This window comes from Epinephelus lanceolatus, chromosome 19, assembly GCF_041903045.1.
Source record: "Epinephelus lanceolatus isolate andai-2023 chromosome 19, ASM4190304v1, whole genome shotgun sequence".
NCBI classification, from domain to species: Eukaryota; Metazoa; Chordata; class Actinopteri; order Perciformes; family Serranidae; genus Epinephelus; species Epinephelus lanceolatus.
The window spans coordinates 13,970,096-13,989,636 of NC_135752.1; the positions used below are offsets into that span (position 1 = coordinate 13,970,096).

The 19,541-nt window shown below is 40.7% G+C and overlaps 1 protein-coding gene across 1 annotated transcript; it reads right to left on the bottom strand.

Annotated features, from left to right (window-relative positions):
* Positions 1-10,442: 10,442 nt before the first annotated feature.
* On the bottom strand, positions 10,443-19,214 carry LOC117269395 (BCL2/adenovirus E1B 19 kDa protein-interacting protein 3). Its single transcript, XM_033646378.2, has 6 exons — positions 18,953-19,214; positions 14,439-14,589; positions 14,110-14,191; positions 13,552-13,625; positions 12,212-12,358; positions 10,443-11,195 (listed from the first exon to the last, which is right to left on the bottom strand). Exons 1-6 carry the CDS (start codon positions 18,993-18,995, stop codon positions 11,147-11,149), a joined length of 546 nt encoding a protein of 181 aa, XP_033502269.1. The 5' UTR covers positions 18,996-19,214; the 3' UTR covers positions 10,443-11,146.
* Between the last annotated feature and the right edge of the window lie 327 nt (positions 19,215-19,541).

A 19,541-nucleotide genomic window follows, 5' to 3' on the forward strand; every position in this document is an offset into this window, starting at 1 on the left:
CCGATCCATCACCCATTCCTTCCACCCTACTTTGACTTTCTCGCTCTTTATACTACGTCATTGCCGCAGATGGGTTTGCATAGGCATTGTGGTGGAGATACACTGTATCCATAGACATTTGCGAAGTCAGTGGATCCTATTCATTTTCTGTGGCGAGCAAGACATCCTGTCACGTGTTACATTATGGATACATCATGACAAGTTGACTGACCATTCACCGTATCGGTATTAGCATAATTATGACTCGACCTCAACTTTATGCAAATGAGGTTGTTCCATCACAACTCAAACAGTCAAACTAGGCAGTGCTGATCAAATATGAATCAAGATTTTGTTATTGCATTGCCTATTTCTTGCATGAAATGTTTTCTGAAACATATTTCAGTGTACTGTTTAGCTGTTTAATGAGAAAATTTGTGACCTGGCAGCCATCTTGAAGGCTCGACTGTTATCAAGGTGGCAGCCAGGTCACAAACTTTCTTATTAAACAGGTAAACTGTACACTGAAATATGTTTCTGAAAGCATTTATGGCGAGAAATAGTCAACACAGTAACAGAATCTTGATTCATATTTGATCAGCACTACCTAGTTTTACAGTTTGAGCTGTGATGGGCCAACCTCATTAGCATGAAGTTGTTGTTGAATCATAATTATGCCAATTCAGATACAGTGACTGGTCAGTCAACTTGCCTTAAAAAAGGAAAGGAGACAAAATGAGGGAATGACAAAAAAAAAAGAAGAAAAAAAAGGTAACAGTGGAGCCAAAACCAAGCACTTCCGACCGGCTGGAGCAAGTCCGTCTGTTTGGGGTTTAGGCACGTCTTTCCATTTGTCTGCCAGATTTGGTGTTTCTCCACCATTAGTTGAAAGTCACCATGTCTCAGACTGAGGCTAAAACGGTGCCTTGTGCGTCAGTATCACGTGCTGAGGGCCACTAGCCAAGCAGCTGTATTTGCCACCCATGTGATGAGAACAGGTTGTCTGTACAATTTAATTCTATTGGTACACATAAATATACAAAATATTACTAAAAAAGTACACATAAATACATCATTTGTCTCTTAAATGACATTTTCTGGCATAATTGAGAAAGATTTAAGGATGTTGAATGTGTGGGGGAAGAAGGTTTTATGTCATGGTATTAAAGAAAATCATTATATTAACCACATAAAGGATCCTCATCACAAGAAGTTCTTTCATAAAACGACTTACATCAGTGCCCTCATGTTTAAGGAATGGACACAGACATTTACAGCACAGCAAACCACAGCTGGAGGTGACCATAAGTCTCCTTGCGCCGGCGCTGAGTGCTTAACTGCTCATTACACTGTGGGACACAATTTCTTACAAGCTCTGCACTGTCTTACCTGATGAAGTTACGTAACAGCAGCCAGTCAGCAAGTCAGAGAGGTCTGATCCGACACCTCATTAAATCTGCAGCATCTATCAAAACCTCCACCCTGTCTGGTGGAGGGGACTCACTCCAAACCCAAAATTACAGCATTAAATTGCCTGAATTTTTTGGTATTAGACAGACTGTGACTCTGAACTCAAGGCAGAGGCTTAATAAATGGACCCACATCCTGCAGCATATTTAGACTGCAAACTCTTGAGCCAAATTGGTATGTCATGGTGGATAAAGCTGTCGAGTTTCCTGGAATCGTCTAACGCAGCATAGAGGGCATGAATACAAATTATACATCAAATGTTATAGATCCAAAATTAATCAGAAAATTTATTCCGAGCCAATACGGAATGGTAAATCTTTAGAAATGAGGCAGTGCTCATTACAATTGTAGATTTATGTAGTCTTTGGCCTTGAGGTATTTAAACCAAATTGATGCAAACATATTAGTTTAGGCTGAATATGAGTTTGACTATTAGTCTGGTTTGTGTATGAAAAAACAGCCTTTTTCCTTAGAAAACCAACTTTGGAAAAATACAGGAAACGAATGAAACCATTGATATATTTTTACAATTCCATTTACCTGACCGAATCGGCCGCCTTCACATCTCTCTGTAAAATCACTCAAAATGATGTAGACACTGTAACATAAACCTCAACGCCCCTCTTGGAAAAACATGGCTATTACGCTAGAAGATTGATGATAGGTGCACAAAGGTATTCTCAGAATAGCCTCAGTGCAATGGGGGGAACGTATCGTTTCAAAAACAACAATGTGGTTTCAGTGTCTCACCACATTTCTCAGTGTTATGTGGGGGTACGTAATGAAGGCCCCCACAAATCCGCCGGTTGAAGTTGCGGTTGATTGTTTTGCCATGTGTAAACTGTGAGTTCACTCTCAGAACATCTCAGAATATCCAGCTGCTCCTTCAGTCACTCTCACCGGCTGGATGCATTCACACTCACTCCATCTCATGCATGTCTCACCTACACCTACACACCTCATACTGTAGTTGGAGACTGCTGTAAATCATCACTCTAGATACTTGACACCAAGTCAGCCACGCAGCTCTGTAAATCTCTCCTCTCTTTGTTTTTCACATCAGCGCCTCCAATGCTACCTTTTCCTATTTTTCTGATCTGTCTTTCCTTTTACTTTTTTAGCCACACTAGCAGAATGGCTCTAGGGAAGGCAACGTCACATCACCACTTGGATCCAGACTGAAATATCTCAACAGTTATTAGCTGGATTGTCATTCATGTTCCCAAGAGGTTGAATCCTAATAACTTTAGTGATCCCCTGACTTTTCCTCTTGTGTAAGAAGGAGGATTTATGTGACAGGTCTTGACAAGTTTTGGATGGACTTCCACAAAATTTGGTAGAGACATTCATGTTTCCCTCAGGATGAATAGAAATAACTTTGGTAATCCCATATTTTTCAAATTCTTCCAATACTTTGGTTTATGACTTAATACCTACAAATCTAATAAGATTCCTCTAAGCCTCACATTGTGTTTAATGCTACAGCAAATGTTAACCTGCTAAAACAAAGAGGTATGCAGTGTTTTGCATGAACATGAGCATGTTTTTGGTGAACCATGAACTGAACAGATCTTTTTACAGTTAATGAACCTGAACATGATCATTGTTCATTCTTGTGACAGTTAGAAACATCACACACTGTGTTTCATGGCACCCGAGGATTTATGGCACCTGGCATGCTGGTGTTGTGACAAAGATTGTCTCCCTGTCAGTATGTGTTTTCCTTTACCTGAACATAGTGGGGGGTGCTATACACTTTTACAGGAGGGAAACATTATTTGAACAGACTTCGACAACACTGGCATAGCTAGCGCAACTGGCAGTTCAGAAAAAGCAGCTACTGGTGCTGCAGAAACCAGTCCATATGAATAATTTAAGGAGTTTTATGAACAAATTAGCACAGATTTGTCACATTTTTATGCAAATTGTGTCGCATCTAAAAAATAAACAAGTCAGCCACATCATTGACAAATTTGAAAGGACACATCAAGTTGAGCAGGCTGTTCTCATGGACTCTTAATACATTTTTCTATGAAAGATAATGAACCAAAATTAGCACATATTCTACATAAGCCTGAGCCAGTAATTTGCACATAATCCACATTTTTGGGAGGGCTGCAATCACATGACTAATGTGCTGAAGGGAGTAAAGAATAAAAAAGGAATCAGTGAGTGAGTGAATCAGGACTTCCCCCTGGACACTGGTGTTCGGAGCCTTGTCATCTTTGAAAGAACTCTGAGTCATTTTTGTGACATTTAGTTACATAGTGGAAGGTATACGCAGGTACCTCTTTTTCTGGCCATTTACAGTATACCAACCTATTAGCTATTGGAATATAGGAGAGTATACCGACTTCCTCCTTAGTAACCTACCCATCGACCCATCAAGTAGTACACCCACATCATCAACTACAACTACACCACTATGTAATGTAATTTGTGGGGCACTAAATTGTAGAATATCATACGAACTGTTCTATGTGGAGTTGAAGCATCCAACCAGTCTGGGCAAATATCTGGGAGTGAATGAGGGGTTTGGGGGTGATGGGGTTTTATTTTATTTAGAACAAAAAAATGGAAGAAATGAATGTAAAGAAGTTCATTTCATAAGACTGTGAATTTGTTCAAAATTCAAATTGTGAACTATAAACATGACCTTGTTTATTTCAATCTGTGTGAACTGAACTTTGAGCTAGCTGAGCGTACACAACACTGCTGACATTAGCTTTTAGCTGAAAGCACTGCTGTGCTCAAGTACTGCCTTAAAAAATAACTAGCATGGCTGTGGAGTCTTGGGGTCATGGTCGAAAAGACTTGATTTGTATTAGGTGTTGTGCGACCACATTGGAAATCAAATGTGTTTATAGTTGTTCTTGAAGGTGAATAGCTGTCTGCCAGTAAGCTGTGTCAAGAATGATAAAAGCCAGTTAGAAACAGAAGTTCAAAGCCAGGTGGCCAGTTACGTATGAAGTGGGTGTGAATGACGGATTTTCTCGGAAAGTTGCAGACATTGTCTGACACAGTTCCCCAAATTCTAATGTTGGAGAGGTGTGAGTTTCCAAAGCTGGTCGACCATCCGACAACCAGTTCTGATGAAGCATACTGGCAGCTTTAGCCTTGTTTCCTCTCCTCCTCCTCCTCCTCCTCTATTATAAACCTACATACTCTTCAAAAATACTGAATGTCCCATTTTACTCAGCTCAACAACAACAGGGATTCTACATAGAAAAACATGTATCAAACAATTGCTTCAGGATGTGAGGACAAAACACACCTACGCCATATTGAGCTGCTTGTTTACACAGCGCGAACAGCGCTGCATTGTGCTCCATTGAGTCCTATTCCAGGTGCTCTCATTAATCCTTCATAGTTCTGGCATGTTGAGACCAAGCGTGTCTGGACTAGAAAGGTCGGCCATACGGTGGGAAACGGCACATAGTGGGAGAGCACACTGGGTCATTTGTTTAGTCACAGTCAAATTACTGCAGTGTTCTCAAGAGTGACAGAGACTATGAAAAATGCAAAAATCTCTGTCTGAAAATGTTTCCGGCAGGGCATTCATTGTGCATATTGAATGTCAAATCCCATCTGAAGAAACGCACTGATCTCCTCCCACAAACATTAATTCTGTATTCATCAAAGCAAACAGGAACTATTAGGGATGAATGTATTTATTGTGCATGAGCGCTACTATTTAAGAACAAAAAAGTTTTTTACTCGTGTAGGAGTGTGCTGGGTTGGTAAGCGTTATTATGTGTCTGATATTTGAGTGGGAGTACATCATTTTGTTATGTGGAATTATAACCTACTATTCCTCATAATGAATGGTTCACGAGGGGGAAGTGGGCCACATGCACATATGGTAAAGTGAAGTTACTTGAGATGAAGGCTCAAATTAGTGACCTTGTTTGAATGTTAAGGCGCGGACGCCATGCCAATTTAACTGAATTTCTTTGTTACATCCAAACTCTTTGAAACTGTACTCTCTATTTCCTGTCTAGCAGTATAGGAGCAGGAAGATAATGTATTTCCCAGAGAGACAGATGTCCGATCCCTAAAGTGGAGTTCAGGAAATGAACAGATTTATTCCACATTTTGTCTCGGTCTCAGTGTCCTCTACCTTGAACAGTTACAAGTTCTTTCGTAACACCAAATGCTCAGACTCCTGCTGACTACCCTATTGCACATGTATCCCGAAAGTCTGCTATTTGTTTGCTCGGAAAGATCACATGTGGCATTTAAGGCTTGTTCACCGTAGTAATTGTCCCCATTTTTCAGGGAAGATATTACAGGGTCAACGGACCTTAACACAGTCCCCTGCTATGAAGAAGTCACTAAGGTTCACAGCAACAGGGGATATAACTGTGTGAGAACATGGTGATTTACAACAGCCTGTGCCACCTGTGACTGTCTGTTTGCCCCAGGCTGAGGATTTTGGGGGGGTTGACTGAGGGACAATCCACCAGCTAAAACTCATAGCTTAAAGGGTAACTTTGGTATTTTTCAACCTGAATCCTATTTCCCCATGTTTTTGTGTCTCAGTGACAAATGGAGACAACAATTACCTAGTATTGAACGAGACCACAGTGAAACAGGCTGCAATGCTGGCTCTATGAATGCTTAAATTATTGTTTACTGAAACGGAGTCCGGTGGGTGTGGTGATGGTGATTTTGGGGCTGTTTCTGGTTGAACAAAAAGGACCTTACTCTTTAACAAAAAGGTCTGTCTCTGTAGGGATCCAATCCATAATGTTGTCAGAAACATATAATAACATTCCAAAGTGATTTTTGTTGGTGTATTTTAGTCAACAAACACTATGGTGTTCACACCAGGCTTGAATAAAACATTCGCATGAGTGCATTACGTGTAAAGTTTATGTAATGATGTGACTAGACACGAATTCCCGCTGGGCATTGTGATGGACGTGACATAAATGACTCGAAATACACAAATTAAGCGGCACGAATGAAGCAAGTAGCACTTCCTACATTGAAATGTATGACGCCGAGGATGTAGCGGCGGAAGTTCATTCACCCATAAAGCAATTTCACGTGTGTAGGCTGTGAGTTATTCACACATATGAAGCAAGTCAACACAAAATATTCTAGCGTCCAAACTCACGTGAGTAACACAGCGTGGACATTCACACCGCATTTGGTGTGAACACAGTATAACGTCTACAGTTCTTTGTTTACAGCTACCATGGTTACAGGTGGTGTTTGGAGATAAAGAAACATGACCTTACCTTCTGAGTGGTGGCTTCTGTGTTTTCATCAATGGACAACATCCGGGACTGAAAAATGAGGCCAATGTGGAAGTGCCAAAAACTGCAGTTCCTTGAATGACCACTTGAGGCTGGCTTCAAATGTGAGTCAGTGTTAAAATGCCAAACTTAACAGCAGAAATAACCACTTTTACGACCAGTATAATCCACATCTCATTTATCCAGTCGTATGCTCAGTACTTCCCAAACAGACAGACCTTTACTCTCTCCTCTCTCCAAAGCCAGACTCCATTGCCAAAAACAATACTTTTACCTTGCTGAACACAGGAGCTGCTGCTCTACCACTGCCTCAGTCACTAGCTGTTTGTGTTACTGCTTGACTTTGCTGAATTCAAACTAACACATTACATTGACTAAGTCACACAAACAAAACAACTGATTGTGGCAGCTCTATACCAGCAGGTCCCATGTTCAGTGAGTTAAAATGACTGTTTTTGTCAATGGAGTCTGGCTTTGAAGAGAGCATAGATAAGTTTCACTTCTTGGTACAGTTCATTGTAGGGATGCACCGAATATTCGGTAACCGAATATATTCGGCCGAATATTGCAAAAAAAACACACATTCGGTATTCGGTGGAATAAGTTAAAAGCAAGGCCGAATAATAGCAGCGCGGTTTTGATAACGCAATCAAACAGCGTGCCATGACGGGCGGATTAAAATGTCGGCAGTGTGGCGATCCGTCCCTCACTGCACTCGCATTTGCGACTAAAAATAGTTTTGAGCGAGCAAAATAAATCATTCAGCACGCTGTGCGAGCAGCCTACAGATTTCAACCAGCAGCAGAAACGAAAGGCGAATCCCACCGATTGCGGGTTGAACGGGGGTCACAGACACAGACAGTAATGCATTCCTGTCAAATACGGCGGCCATCGTCTTACCAGCGAGGAGAAGTCGGCTCCAATAATATCCTCTTCTTGGCGTCATGACTGCCTAGAAGTACCTGAACAGCCGAGCCAGCCGAACACAGGTATGTGGCGTGTCAGAGGAGAAACGAGCCGTTAACGGTCCACAAACCTCACCGCACTTTAGGGACTGTTCTTTACTTATGAAGGGACTGTCAGGGGAGGAGGGTGGCTGGTTGATTCTTATTTTATTTATTTATTTTATTTTGATGCCCCCTATGTTCATCACTCAGTGATGCTGTTTTTGAAGTATGAATAAGTCAATAAGTAATTTATTCCATTGAAATATCATTGATGTATAGAAAAGTGATTATCTTTTTATAAATGACAAAAGGCACATCTGCCTCATTTTCATTGTGGTATCATGACACTACTCAGAACCATGATATTTTCATTGGTATCGTACAGTGGGATCCAATTTTGGTACCGTGACAACACTAATCTGGAGGGGGTTCATCTGCAAAAACTAATGAAAAACTAAACAACGATATTCTGTATTCAGTCCTCGGTATTCGGCCAAGCATTTAATATTATTCGGCTTCGGCTTTGGCCACAAATTTTCATTTCGGTGCATCCCTAGTTCATTGTGGGAAAGTTCTGTCTGTTTGGGAAGTACTGAGACAAAAGTGGCTAAATAAGACTTGGATTATACTGCATGAGTTGTGAGAGTTTGTAAATGGATATTTGATATAGCTTTGCTGTTGTTAAATGCGGACCCCTTTTACTGCAATTCATCAAGAAATTTCTCCGCTTTTGGATTGGTACAAAAACTTTTATAGCTAATTTCTACATGCACATATTAATCATATATTCATATATCTCACCTGGTTTTTTAAGGTGTAAAGTTACACATATTTTGGGGTGTGGGAGGGCTGCCTTGAGTGAGCATTAAGCATCTCTACAGTCTATGGGTCAGATACCCCTCATGTTTTTTCACAGCTCCAAGCTCTTGTTCAAATATGGTCACTTCTGACTCCAAAAAAACAAGATAGCGATGGCTGAAATGCCAAACTCGATGCTAAAAACCAATGGGTGACGTCACCACATAACTATGTCCATTACTTTATATGTAGCATTAGCATTAATTAAGCTAACACTCTTGGCACCGACATTTAAGGAGCAGTGTGTAGGATTCAGTGGCATCTAGCGGTGAGGTTGCAGATACTGAATACCCCTATCCTCACCCCTCCCTTTCTAATTGTGTAGGAGAACCTACAGTGGCCTTCAGGTACTGCCACTTCAATGTAAAAATGCCAAAGACTTTCTCTATAGCCACCGTTCTGTTTGTCCATTCTGGGCTACTGTAAAAACATGGTGGACACTGTGGACAAAGACCTGCTCCCAATGTAGATATAAATAGGTCATTGTGAGCTCATGAAAACACAACAATTCTTAGTTTCAGGTGATTGTACACTAATGAAAATGCATTTCTGCCAGTAGATGCCCCAAATCCTACACACCGCTGCTTTTAGTTACTAAAATGCAAGATGCTGCATATGTCAAGCAGCCTAATCCACTTTTTGGGTGGTTGTGTTTCATCATAGTTTTTGTTTTAAAAGGTATGTGTTGTTTAGTGTTTGTTGTGAAAAAAGGTCATCCAGGAATATTTTTCGTCATAGCTTTTGTTAAAGAAATTCAAATGTATAACGGACTAAATGGGTAATAACATGGTTTTTTTTGTGTGCATGGGAATGTTGAAAATGTTAATGTTACCAATTGGAAAACTGTCCAAAACTATGAAAGACAGACGTCGTAATATACTGCAATTAACTATTTTACTGGAACTTTATTTTCAACATTGCAAGACGTAATGAGATTAATGGCAGTCGAGGATGACGAATGGGCAATTCCTAAGCACATATAAATATTTCGCCCACCGACACAGTACTTACTGTTGCTCCTTGTTGTGTAAAAGTGTTGCCAAAACATGTACTAGTAACTAGGCATAGTTTGCATGTGGGTGTGTAACGTGTGAATGGAAACCAGGTGCTTTTGTGCTCTGCCAATGCAGGCTTGTTGTTGCATCGTCAGCTTGGTGTGTCTAGAAGTAGCTTAACGAGCTCAGCAGGACCTCTCACATCAAACACTCCGCTAATGGCTGATAAACTTGTTGGGTTTGGTCGAGCCGGACAACAAATGGGTGCGTTTACGTTCAAGGCAGCATGGCAAATAACCAGTGTGTTTCTCAGACCATCCGTTCTAGATCCAGGCCAGCTATTTTCATGAGATGTTAAGAGGAAACAGCTTTCTGGTTTATGGGAAAGCAATAAAATGTCAAATCCTTGACTGGTCAAAGCAGGAGCTTGTTAAAAAAAAGAGAAAGAAAATCCTTACGTGAGGTAAGGAATGACAAAGGCAGATGGAAAGAGACAGGCTGGTGTGATGTCATAACATTTCTGCAAGAGGAAGAGACATCGCTGGTAGAGATCAGGTATAAAAAAAGAATAGTGAAACAGACATCAAAGAGCTTATCAGGAGGAATCAACGGAGTGATTTTCAGTGATTTACCCCATATGGGAAAGGGCATAAATTTTAAACAGATGTTGTGGTTCATTTGCAGGTTGTCAACAACACAGTCAAAGTTTTTCCTCTAAGTTGTCTGTGTGATACAAATAATCTCCAGACAAAAAAATAAAAATACATTGTCTACGCACAGTATTAATCACTGGTCTAGGCTTAATTAAGCAAACCTTGGTGCTTTGCCGGCTTCACTTTCCCTGCATTTATTAAACCAGACGAACATGTGTTCGACAAACACTGCCAAGATGAGACTGGAGGAGAAGAATAAAAGACCCAAGAGGCACATTAAGGTTTTGAGGAGTGAAGTTTAATGGGATCATGATTGTCTTTGTCGGACGTCAAATATTTAATTGGTTTACGGGACAAAAAGCACAACCAGAGCCACTTCTACATTCACTCAGCCAACTAAAACTCTCTACATTAGATACACCATCAGAGCAGAAAAAACCCAAGAACCACTTTCAGCAGCTCAGTGTTACAGAGGGTCATTACTTTTGACAAATGACAGACATTTTGCTTTTTCAAAGGTTGGGCGAAAGGCTACAACATATTATCTTTCTCATTTCATCTGAACACACTGTTCCCAAATAACCGTTTTCATCTCCTCCTATCAAAGGGATTTATTGTTCTAGCTGGGTAAAACTCTCTTTCGCTCCTTTCTCTTGTATCTGGGCAATCTCTCCTCTCTGATTATGCTTTAGCTGGTTGAGATCAGTGTTACTCTCCGGGGGAGTAAAAGTGACCTCAGTCTGACTCATTGGTCGGCATCCGTCCGCTCTCAGGGCCCTACGACATGCGCAGACTGACAGAGAGACAGACTGGCAGAGTGCTGCTGGGTAGACAGATGAACAGAGAGACAGAGGTACAGACAGGCAGGGTCCTAAGGTTGCCCAATGACGAAGGAGAAAGAAGGAGGCAAATTAGTGCAGTAACAGTCTGACCTTATTGGACAGACTGTTAGCGAATGGGGCACTGGGCTACGGCCGACGTCACAGCGTGCTAGTTGTGGAAGCAGCCAATCGCTTTCCTATGTAGATCCTAAAAAAAGAGAAAGTAGTAGTTTGTAATTTGTTAAACCCCACCCTCAACTGCAGTTGTCCAATCATAGCTTAGCAACTGTAGCTTGCCTCAACAGGCCTGTCAAGCTTTGGATTTGTTGTTGATTTTAAAGGAATACTTCACCCACCTAAATAACTATTTCTATATCAATTATCCATCCCAATGTCATGTTGAATTTACAAAGACAGCATTGTTTTTCTTGCATGCCTCCATGGTGAACGAAGAATCCAAAAAACAGAGAAATTTCTTGATGAATTGAAGTAAAAAGGGTCCACATTTAACATCAGCAAAACCACATCAAAACATACATTTACAAACTGTCACACAACTCGTGCAGTATAATCCAAGTCTTACTCAGCCACTCTTTTCTCAGTACTTCCCAAATAGAAAGAACTTTCCAACGAGGAAGTGTACCATGAAGTGAAACTTATCTATGCTCTCTTCAAAGCCAGACTCCACTGACAAAAACAGCAATTTTAACTCACTGAACACAGGAGCTGCTGGTCTACTGCTGCCTCAATCAGTTAGACTGTTTGTGTTACTGTGTTACTTTATTGCATTAGTTTGGATGCAGCAAAGTCAAACAGTAACACAAACAGCTTCCAATCGAGGCAGTGGTAGACCAGCAGCTCCTGTGTTCAGTGAAGTAAAATTACTGGTTTTGTCAATGGAGTCTGGCTTTGAGAGAGGAGAGAGTAAAGGTCTGTCTGTTTGGGAAGTTCTGAGCATACGACTGGATAAATGAGACTTTGGTTATACTGCACAAGTTTTGTAAGAGGTTGTAAATAGATTTTTTATATTGTTTTGTTGTCAAACATTATGACCTCAATACATCGGGATTTTTCTCCGTTTTTGGACTCTTCATTCACCGTGGAGGCATGCAAGAAAAACAAAAGAAATTTCCACAAAATCAGCAAAACACAGGGTGAGTAATTGATATACAAATGGCAATTTGAAGGGTGAGGTATTTCTTTAAGTATGTGTCTGTGTCTCACCCGACTCCAAGTGTGAGCAGGTGTGAAGCCAGCAGAGAGGGAACAAGGATGAGGAGAACATCGGAGGAGAAGATTCCTCTCTTCATCACCTCCGTCTTCCTCACGCTGAGGGAGCCCTGCTGCTTCGGGTGCTGAAACACAAATTCTCTGCATAGAAAGTAGAGGGATGAGAGACGCAAGGAGAGGGAAGACAGAAAAATAAACAGAGATAATGAGAACACAAGAGAGAAGACTGAGGATGCATGAAAGGTAGCACAGTACTGAGAGGCCATTAAGAGCTTCTACCTGTCAGATAGACTTATTGTATTGCAGGAGATTAAATGTCAAGTGTGGCAGTGTAAATAAAAAATGAGAGTGATTCATGTGCTTCTCAACACTCAAAGGTATAATCCATAAAAAATAATTTAAGACACAGCACTGGAACATGCAGTCAAAGTCAAACTGAAGACGCGCACTAGACAACAACTGGATCCCAATTTTTTATTTGTGCTAATTTTTCAACTAGTGCCAAACATAATAAAGACAAAGGTCGTTAGTTTCAGTTTCCCGCAACGTTTGAGCCACCCTTTGCAGCATTTTTCAGTGGTATTTGAGCCACCGATAATGGGTGTTTCTCACCGAAGCGTCCCTGCTTTTCCAGCAACTTTTGTGCCACCAAAGATAGGTGTTTGGGCCCAACATAGTATTTTCCTAACCATAACAAAGTGTTTTTTGTGTCTAAAACCAACCATGTATTCACCACAGTCTTAATGACAAATGTAATGTATCTGTGTTTTAGAGAAACTTATAATGCAAACATTTTTTCTAGCACTTGGATTGTCTAACTGTAGGGAGTCTGTATTTTCGGAGAACTGGGACAACAGGTTGTTGGACAAGTGGACTTTCGGTCCAATGGTACATTTTTCAGACTAGCGAGGCTTTGGAATTTCGGGCCGTTGGAACAATGGCCAGTATTCTTCATGTTAACGACAAGATTTACTGTTACAGCACAAAACTCCCCACAAAACCACAAAATTGTTGTTTTTATATTTCTGTTTTTTGTATAGATTTAACAAACTAAATACAAAGTGTATTTAAAGAGCTTTAGAGGTGCTGGTAAGCAATGTTTTGAACTTGAGAGAGAGCTAGGCTAGCTGTTTTCCCCTGCTTTTATCTTTATGCTAAGCTACGCTGCCTTCAGCTCACAGAAATTAACTTCCTGTCTAACTCTCAACAAGAGTACCTACAACTATTTTAACGACATAGGGATGAGGACATTTTTTGAAAAATAAATAAATAAAAAAAGTATAATAAAAAAGAAAAGAAAACATATTAAATCACTCTAAAGGATCTAGTCTTACTTTGGGGGCATATTTTCGGGTCTACTGGACCAGTCCCACACCCAGTCAGTGTCCACCCGCCGCTCAGCTTCCTCCTGCATATGGGATCAGATGATGAGCAACAGTAGAAAAACAAGAGGAAGGAGAGTAGACAGAGACGAGAAAATCAGGACAGAGACAATGACGTTAACCTGCAGATCTCAGCACATGTATGCGCCTGAAACTGATATCCTCCTGATATTCTTCCAGCTTTAACATATGCCTTGTAAATCTTCGGAGGGAATCGCTAACATACCGTTCTTAGTAAGACAGCTTTAATACAGTTCAATAAAACAGAACAACTTCCATGACATAGGTGATCTATCTCAAGCAAGTTTAATGGCTCTGCATGCTGATTTAAGACGGTGCTAAAATAAATGGAAATGAGTGGCTGGAAAGTATGAAATTAGTATAAAAAGCCTCTCTGTGCTTTGGTGAATGGTCAGCAATAATGTAAAATAACAAAATGAAATGTCTGTGTATTTTTCAAATTTATGTTTTGCATTAAAGATTACAAAAAGAAGGATGAAGTTATCTGACCTGTATGGTGATACAGTCACTGTCCTGCTCACTAGTGGGTCTTGGGGAACCAGTGGACTGTGGAGTCCCCGCCTGCGGAGGACTGCGGACAACAAACAGACATTTTAAATGTGGGTTTAGTATCAAGATATGACAGACTGCAATTTACCAACTCTACATTTCTGTTAAAACAAACAGAGAAAGTGAACACATGTTGTGAAAAACAAGCAAAGTTCCACTGAGCACAGAATGAAACTCATTACTGTGCAAATTATTCTTACACCTCGCTGTGCAGCTCAACCCCCCAAACAAAACACAACAAATAAAACACACACAAACGGCACCATTACCTGTCTCTACTCCTCTCACACTCCAGCTGTGCCTCCAGAAGGATCCTCTCCAGCTCCCCCTGCAGGGCGGAGGAGATGCTGTCCTGTGGCCCTGTCAGACTCTCCCTGCGGCTCACGGCTGCAATCAGCTCCTCCAGCTCGACCCAGGAGCCTGATGAGGAAACAATAAGAGCAGCAGAGTTTGTAATGATGCTCAGGCAGTAAGCAAGGCAGCAGACAATGCTGGGGCCTTGTGCACATATATTAGACTGCAATGAGCCAGACAGGAGACATGGTGAGGGAAGTAAACAAATCTATAGCCTTAAAATATAGTGTTTATATTGAGTCAAATTTACAAAGCATGCTAAAAAACCCTTATCACTACACATCTGTCACAGAGAATAGAGAACACTACAACAGCATAAAGCTCATATGGGTTTAAAAAAGAACACAAAGAGAATCAGGGTCCCAATTATAGTCTATGGGGCAGCCCCAGACTTTATACTCTATGACAACAAGTTTGAGACTTACTTCTCTGGTTTCTGGCTTTGAGACAGAGTAGCTCATGATCACAAATAATAATTGAATTTTCCTACGCCATTTAAATAACATATTGGAATTCTTATTTAAGTGGTGTTCCTCTTAAAAGGAGCAGTGTGTAGGATTTAGTGGCATATAGCAGTGAAGAATGCAGATTGTAATCAGCTGAAACTTCTCCCATGTGCCAAGCATGAACTCCCAGTTAGTGTTCCTTCTGTGTTTATTGTTCAGGTTTTTACCATGAGCCGAATTATCCACAGAGCTCTCCTCCTCTCCAAAACAAACAAACCCAGTGATTTAAACTGGTGCAGATTAAAGCAGTTTCACGTTACAAATCAGTACTTCTCCGACGCTGCTTGCCATGTCGGAGACGGGCCGCTAGCCCAGCAACTGGTCATGTGTGCTCACCTTTTTTCTCTGATAACTTAAGATTCAGACTTTGAGGAGGTTTTTACCAGGAACTGAGATATCTGCAGAGGTCTCTTCCTTTCCAAAACAAATGGACTCAGTGATTTAAACCAGTTAAAAAAAAGGGTTTTATTGGTTTTGCATTACAAAAAAATTGTGTTTTTACAATGCTGCTTGTCACAGAGGGGCTGCAAAGTACAGTGGCCAACTCAGAAACATAAATGGTCCAATCTGGAGCCAATGTGTGGTTTGTCCATTTTGGGCTACCGTAGAAACATGGTGGTGCAACATGGAGGAGTCCGTGGATGAGGACCCACTCCCTATGTAGATATAAACAGCTCACGAAACGAAAACATAACTAATCTTATTTTCAGGTGATTGTATACTAAACAAAACATATTTAATTAATTATATTCAATTTCTGCATATATATTCCCCTAAATCCTTTACACTGTACATAAATATGATAAAATAATGTTATGTTACAAAATGCTGCTGCCCGTGTCAATGATTCTGACCAGACTGTGATTAAAAAACAGTAAAATTTGTTAGTTTTGTTTCATATGTGTGAAGAATTGTGTCTGATGTGTGAAATGTTTTTATAAATAAATCAGACTGCATTAAAATGTCTCTGAATGATGAAATATTTTGTCCGTTCTCAGTTTGAACACAGTCCTACTTTTAATGTCAGTTTCTGAATAATTTGCGATTAATTGAATTTTGTTTGTTTTTTCCCCACCTTTTTAATTTTTAACGTTTAAATTATTGGTGCTTTTGTTTGCGATAGCAACTCATTTCAATTGTTTTTTACTTGTCTTTAAATTACTGAGCACTGCAGCTTTTGTTATCTCCAAATAACCAACCAATCCTATTCTGTGGCTCAAAATGATGCATGCTGGGAACAGTTTTTCAGCCATACAATTAATATTTTTGTCAAGACAAATCTAATATTGCCATACCTATTTAAACTATATAAGCCGAATATTTTCCTTTTAAAATATCCTTTGGTGTGGAGTAGACAGGTGTGTGCTGCTGCGCACTGACATTATGGTGACTTATCAGCAGCACTGCGGATGTTCTGACATGACAAACAGTGAAAGACACAGTCTGTTTCTCCCTATCAATGAACTCTGAAAACACACAGCCCATGAATGAATGGACGCACTGGTTCATTGGGTGCATGAGCAGGGAAAAGATTTGCACATGTACACACACGCACATGCTTAGCTGTGTCTATGGCGTGCACACACCCACAGCCAAACAGTAGGGCAGGGCTAACTCAGGCTGACAGCATGCTTGCTTACGTAAGATCTTATTTCTGTTAGAGATTAGCCATCCACCCTCTCCCTTCCTCCCCTTGTTTCTCTCGTCATGCTGTCTGCGTCCCTCGGTGACACAGGCAGCGTTTACAAAATATCAACACCTCATCTGACTACCAAAGTGTCCTTCCCTCTCATCTGATTGCTCTAATCCTCACTTTACCAGGGTTTTTGACACTCCGTAATCACACAAACAGCAGCAGAGGTGGTAGAGACAAGAGTGGGCACAGAGCTGGAGGGAGGGGAGTGGGGGGGGGGGGGGGGTGCTGAGTGGGAAAACTGTGCCATTGCCCTAGTTTTTTTTTTTTTTTTACAGAGCAGAGTTATGACATAACAACTGCCTCGTTGCCTTACTTATCTATCTGTCGCCATTCTGCAACACTAAATCAGTTTCTATGGTGCAATCCTGTACACATTCATCTGTGCCACAGCCAAATCAGCTTTATGTAATGTGGACAAGAGCTGGATACTAAAAGCCTCAATGAACTGTGGTACAACTGGCTCATTTTTTTATTTGCTGAGCTATGAATGTCTGTTTCCAGTTTCAGGACTGTACAGAAATTGAAAGGGACATGGGGGACAAAAAGGGGGGAGGGTTATGTGTTTTTTTTTAAGCTGAAGGGAGAGTAGGCAAATTGTTTTGGGAGAGCAGGAGAGGGTCTTTATGTATGTTTTGCCTGTATTTATATTTCATTTCACTTCACCTTTTTCTTGCATGTTTCCTGAAAAAAAGAGAAGACTGAGTAGTTACATCAAAAATGTTGCAACCCAAAAAAATGTGTTTTGTGTGCACCATGGACCAAAAAGGTGCATTGTGTCATACAAACATCGTACTGTAAGTGTACTTCCATCCATGCTTTTTTACACACATTTTTAATTTGCTCATAAAAATATCTGAGTGCAGATGCTGGAAAAAAAAAAGTTGAATTATTGCAAAAAAAAAAAAAAAAGGTACCTTCTTCGGTAATTTAATGGCACCAGACATTTTATCTCAATGTGCCCAACTTCTAACAATCCTAACAGCAGTAGTAGATGGACACTCACAATATTTCACATTTTCTTTTGCATGTTATCTGGAAATTTGCGCCACATTTGTGTGGAAACTTGACTAGTGGTAATACCGGCTCAGCAGCTGCAATTTTCTGTACATACAATGAATTTGTTATTTTGGGGGATAATTGCTAATTCTGTGCCTAATGTGGAATTTGGGCTGTATATAAAAATATTGTTCTATTGACACTACTAAACTGGGTGTTACAAATGTTTCTAAGTCCAGGCGGGTCGTTCAAAACAAATATCGACATCAGAGCTAGGTTGATAAATTGGCCACATAAATCAGCCGATACTACCTTAGTACAGATACAGTATATCAGTATCAGTGTGCATGTCATGCTGATTAAAGAAATTGTTTTACAGTAATAGCAGAATAGATCTGAGGTAATTTAGAAAGATTGTCACCATTATATAACAGTTGTCAACCAAAGACAAGTTGATTTTACAACTTTAAATTGGCCTATGTATCTTAATTACAATTTAAATAAATATAATAATCTACAGGATCTGTAGTGAGATTGATTGTTGATATTGTGCTCCAAATATCAACATAAGAAACTCCAGTATTAGGCTAATTGATAACCCTATTTTGCGTTTAAAAAGTCAAGGCTCATACACCTATAATTTGTCACACAGTCCCTTACTGTCCTGCTCCCTGTTACATTGTTTCCCTTGTTTTACCCAGCATCCTATGTGCCAGGCAATGTGCAAACAGCACAGTGGAGCTATAAGCGTCAGGAAATCTCCACATCTTAATTGGCTTACAGAGATACAAACAGGTGAGTCAGGGAATCCGTTTACACAATGACGGTGTCAGTGGCAACAACAATGCCAACCATGAAACTGGCAGTGCCTTGTTCTCTCTGTGGCATCCTCTCACACCTGCTGTCATCCTGACATGCTGTTGGTATCATGTCTGCACTGATGACAGCATACCTGGAGACACACTGATCGAATGAATGGGGTCATTGCTCACATTGTTTACACACTTTGTTGATATTTGCATTGGGAAATTAAACCGATCTGCGCGCACACACACACACACACACACACACACAGACACACACAGCCGCTTTAATATTGATCTCGGTTAGCTGTTTGATGGCTAGATGTGTGCATGAAGCATTACGTCACGGCTGTAAAGGTAAATACACACATATTATGGTATGCTAACAGCGAAGCAAACGGCCTGGTCCCTTTACCACCATCACTCACCGTAGAGTCCGTCCTCTGGTGTCTGCGAGCCGGACAGAGACATGCTTGGACGTCGGGGTCTGGATGGATGGACGGAGAGATGGAGAGCTCGGAGAGATGCTGACACTGGCCGACGAGGACGAGCAGGTGCAAATGGGTTTCTGCCTTGTTCGCTTTTCTCTCAATCACTCTTGTGTTTGTTGTAGTCTAAAAAGGACACTAGGCACCGACGCTGCGCTAATCCTCCCCTCCCTCCCTCCCTCCATCCTCCCCTCCTCCCCCCTCCGTTTCCCACGTGTCAGGAGGGAAGAGGTAAACAGAACTAGCCGAGAGCTCAGCAGGTAAAAAGCCACACCGACAACAAGGTGCGTGACACAGCAGTGTGTGTGTGTGTGCCCTGAAGTGACCAACAGTTTTTGTTCAATTTAAAATATTAATTTCTAATTCTCTAAAAGTTACCCACAAGATGATAAGAAACTTTGACTTATACTTACAAATACATTTTTATGCAGTTTGGACAGACACACAAACACCACTTTAAGTTCCATGTTCATATCACATAGTCTGCACATGTTCTCTCACTGTTGATTATCTTACATAATCTATTGAG

What these genes read in the sequence shown, in the direction of transcription:
- LOC117269395 (XM_033646378.2), bottom strand. Translation starts at nt 18,995, where the DNA reads ATGTCTCTGTCCGGCTCGCAGACACCAGAGGACGGACTCTACG. An exon ending in ACCAGAGGACGGACTCTACG is followed by an intron (nt 14,590 to 18,952) that starts GTGAGTGATGGT and finishes TTTCCTCATCAG; the next exon opens with GCTCCTGGGTCGAGCTGGAG. An exon ending in GTGACTGTATCACCATACAG is followed by an intron (nt 13,626 to 14,109) that starts GTCAGATAACTT and finishes TCCCATATGCAG; the next exon opens with GAGGAAGCTGAGCGGCGGGT.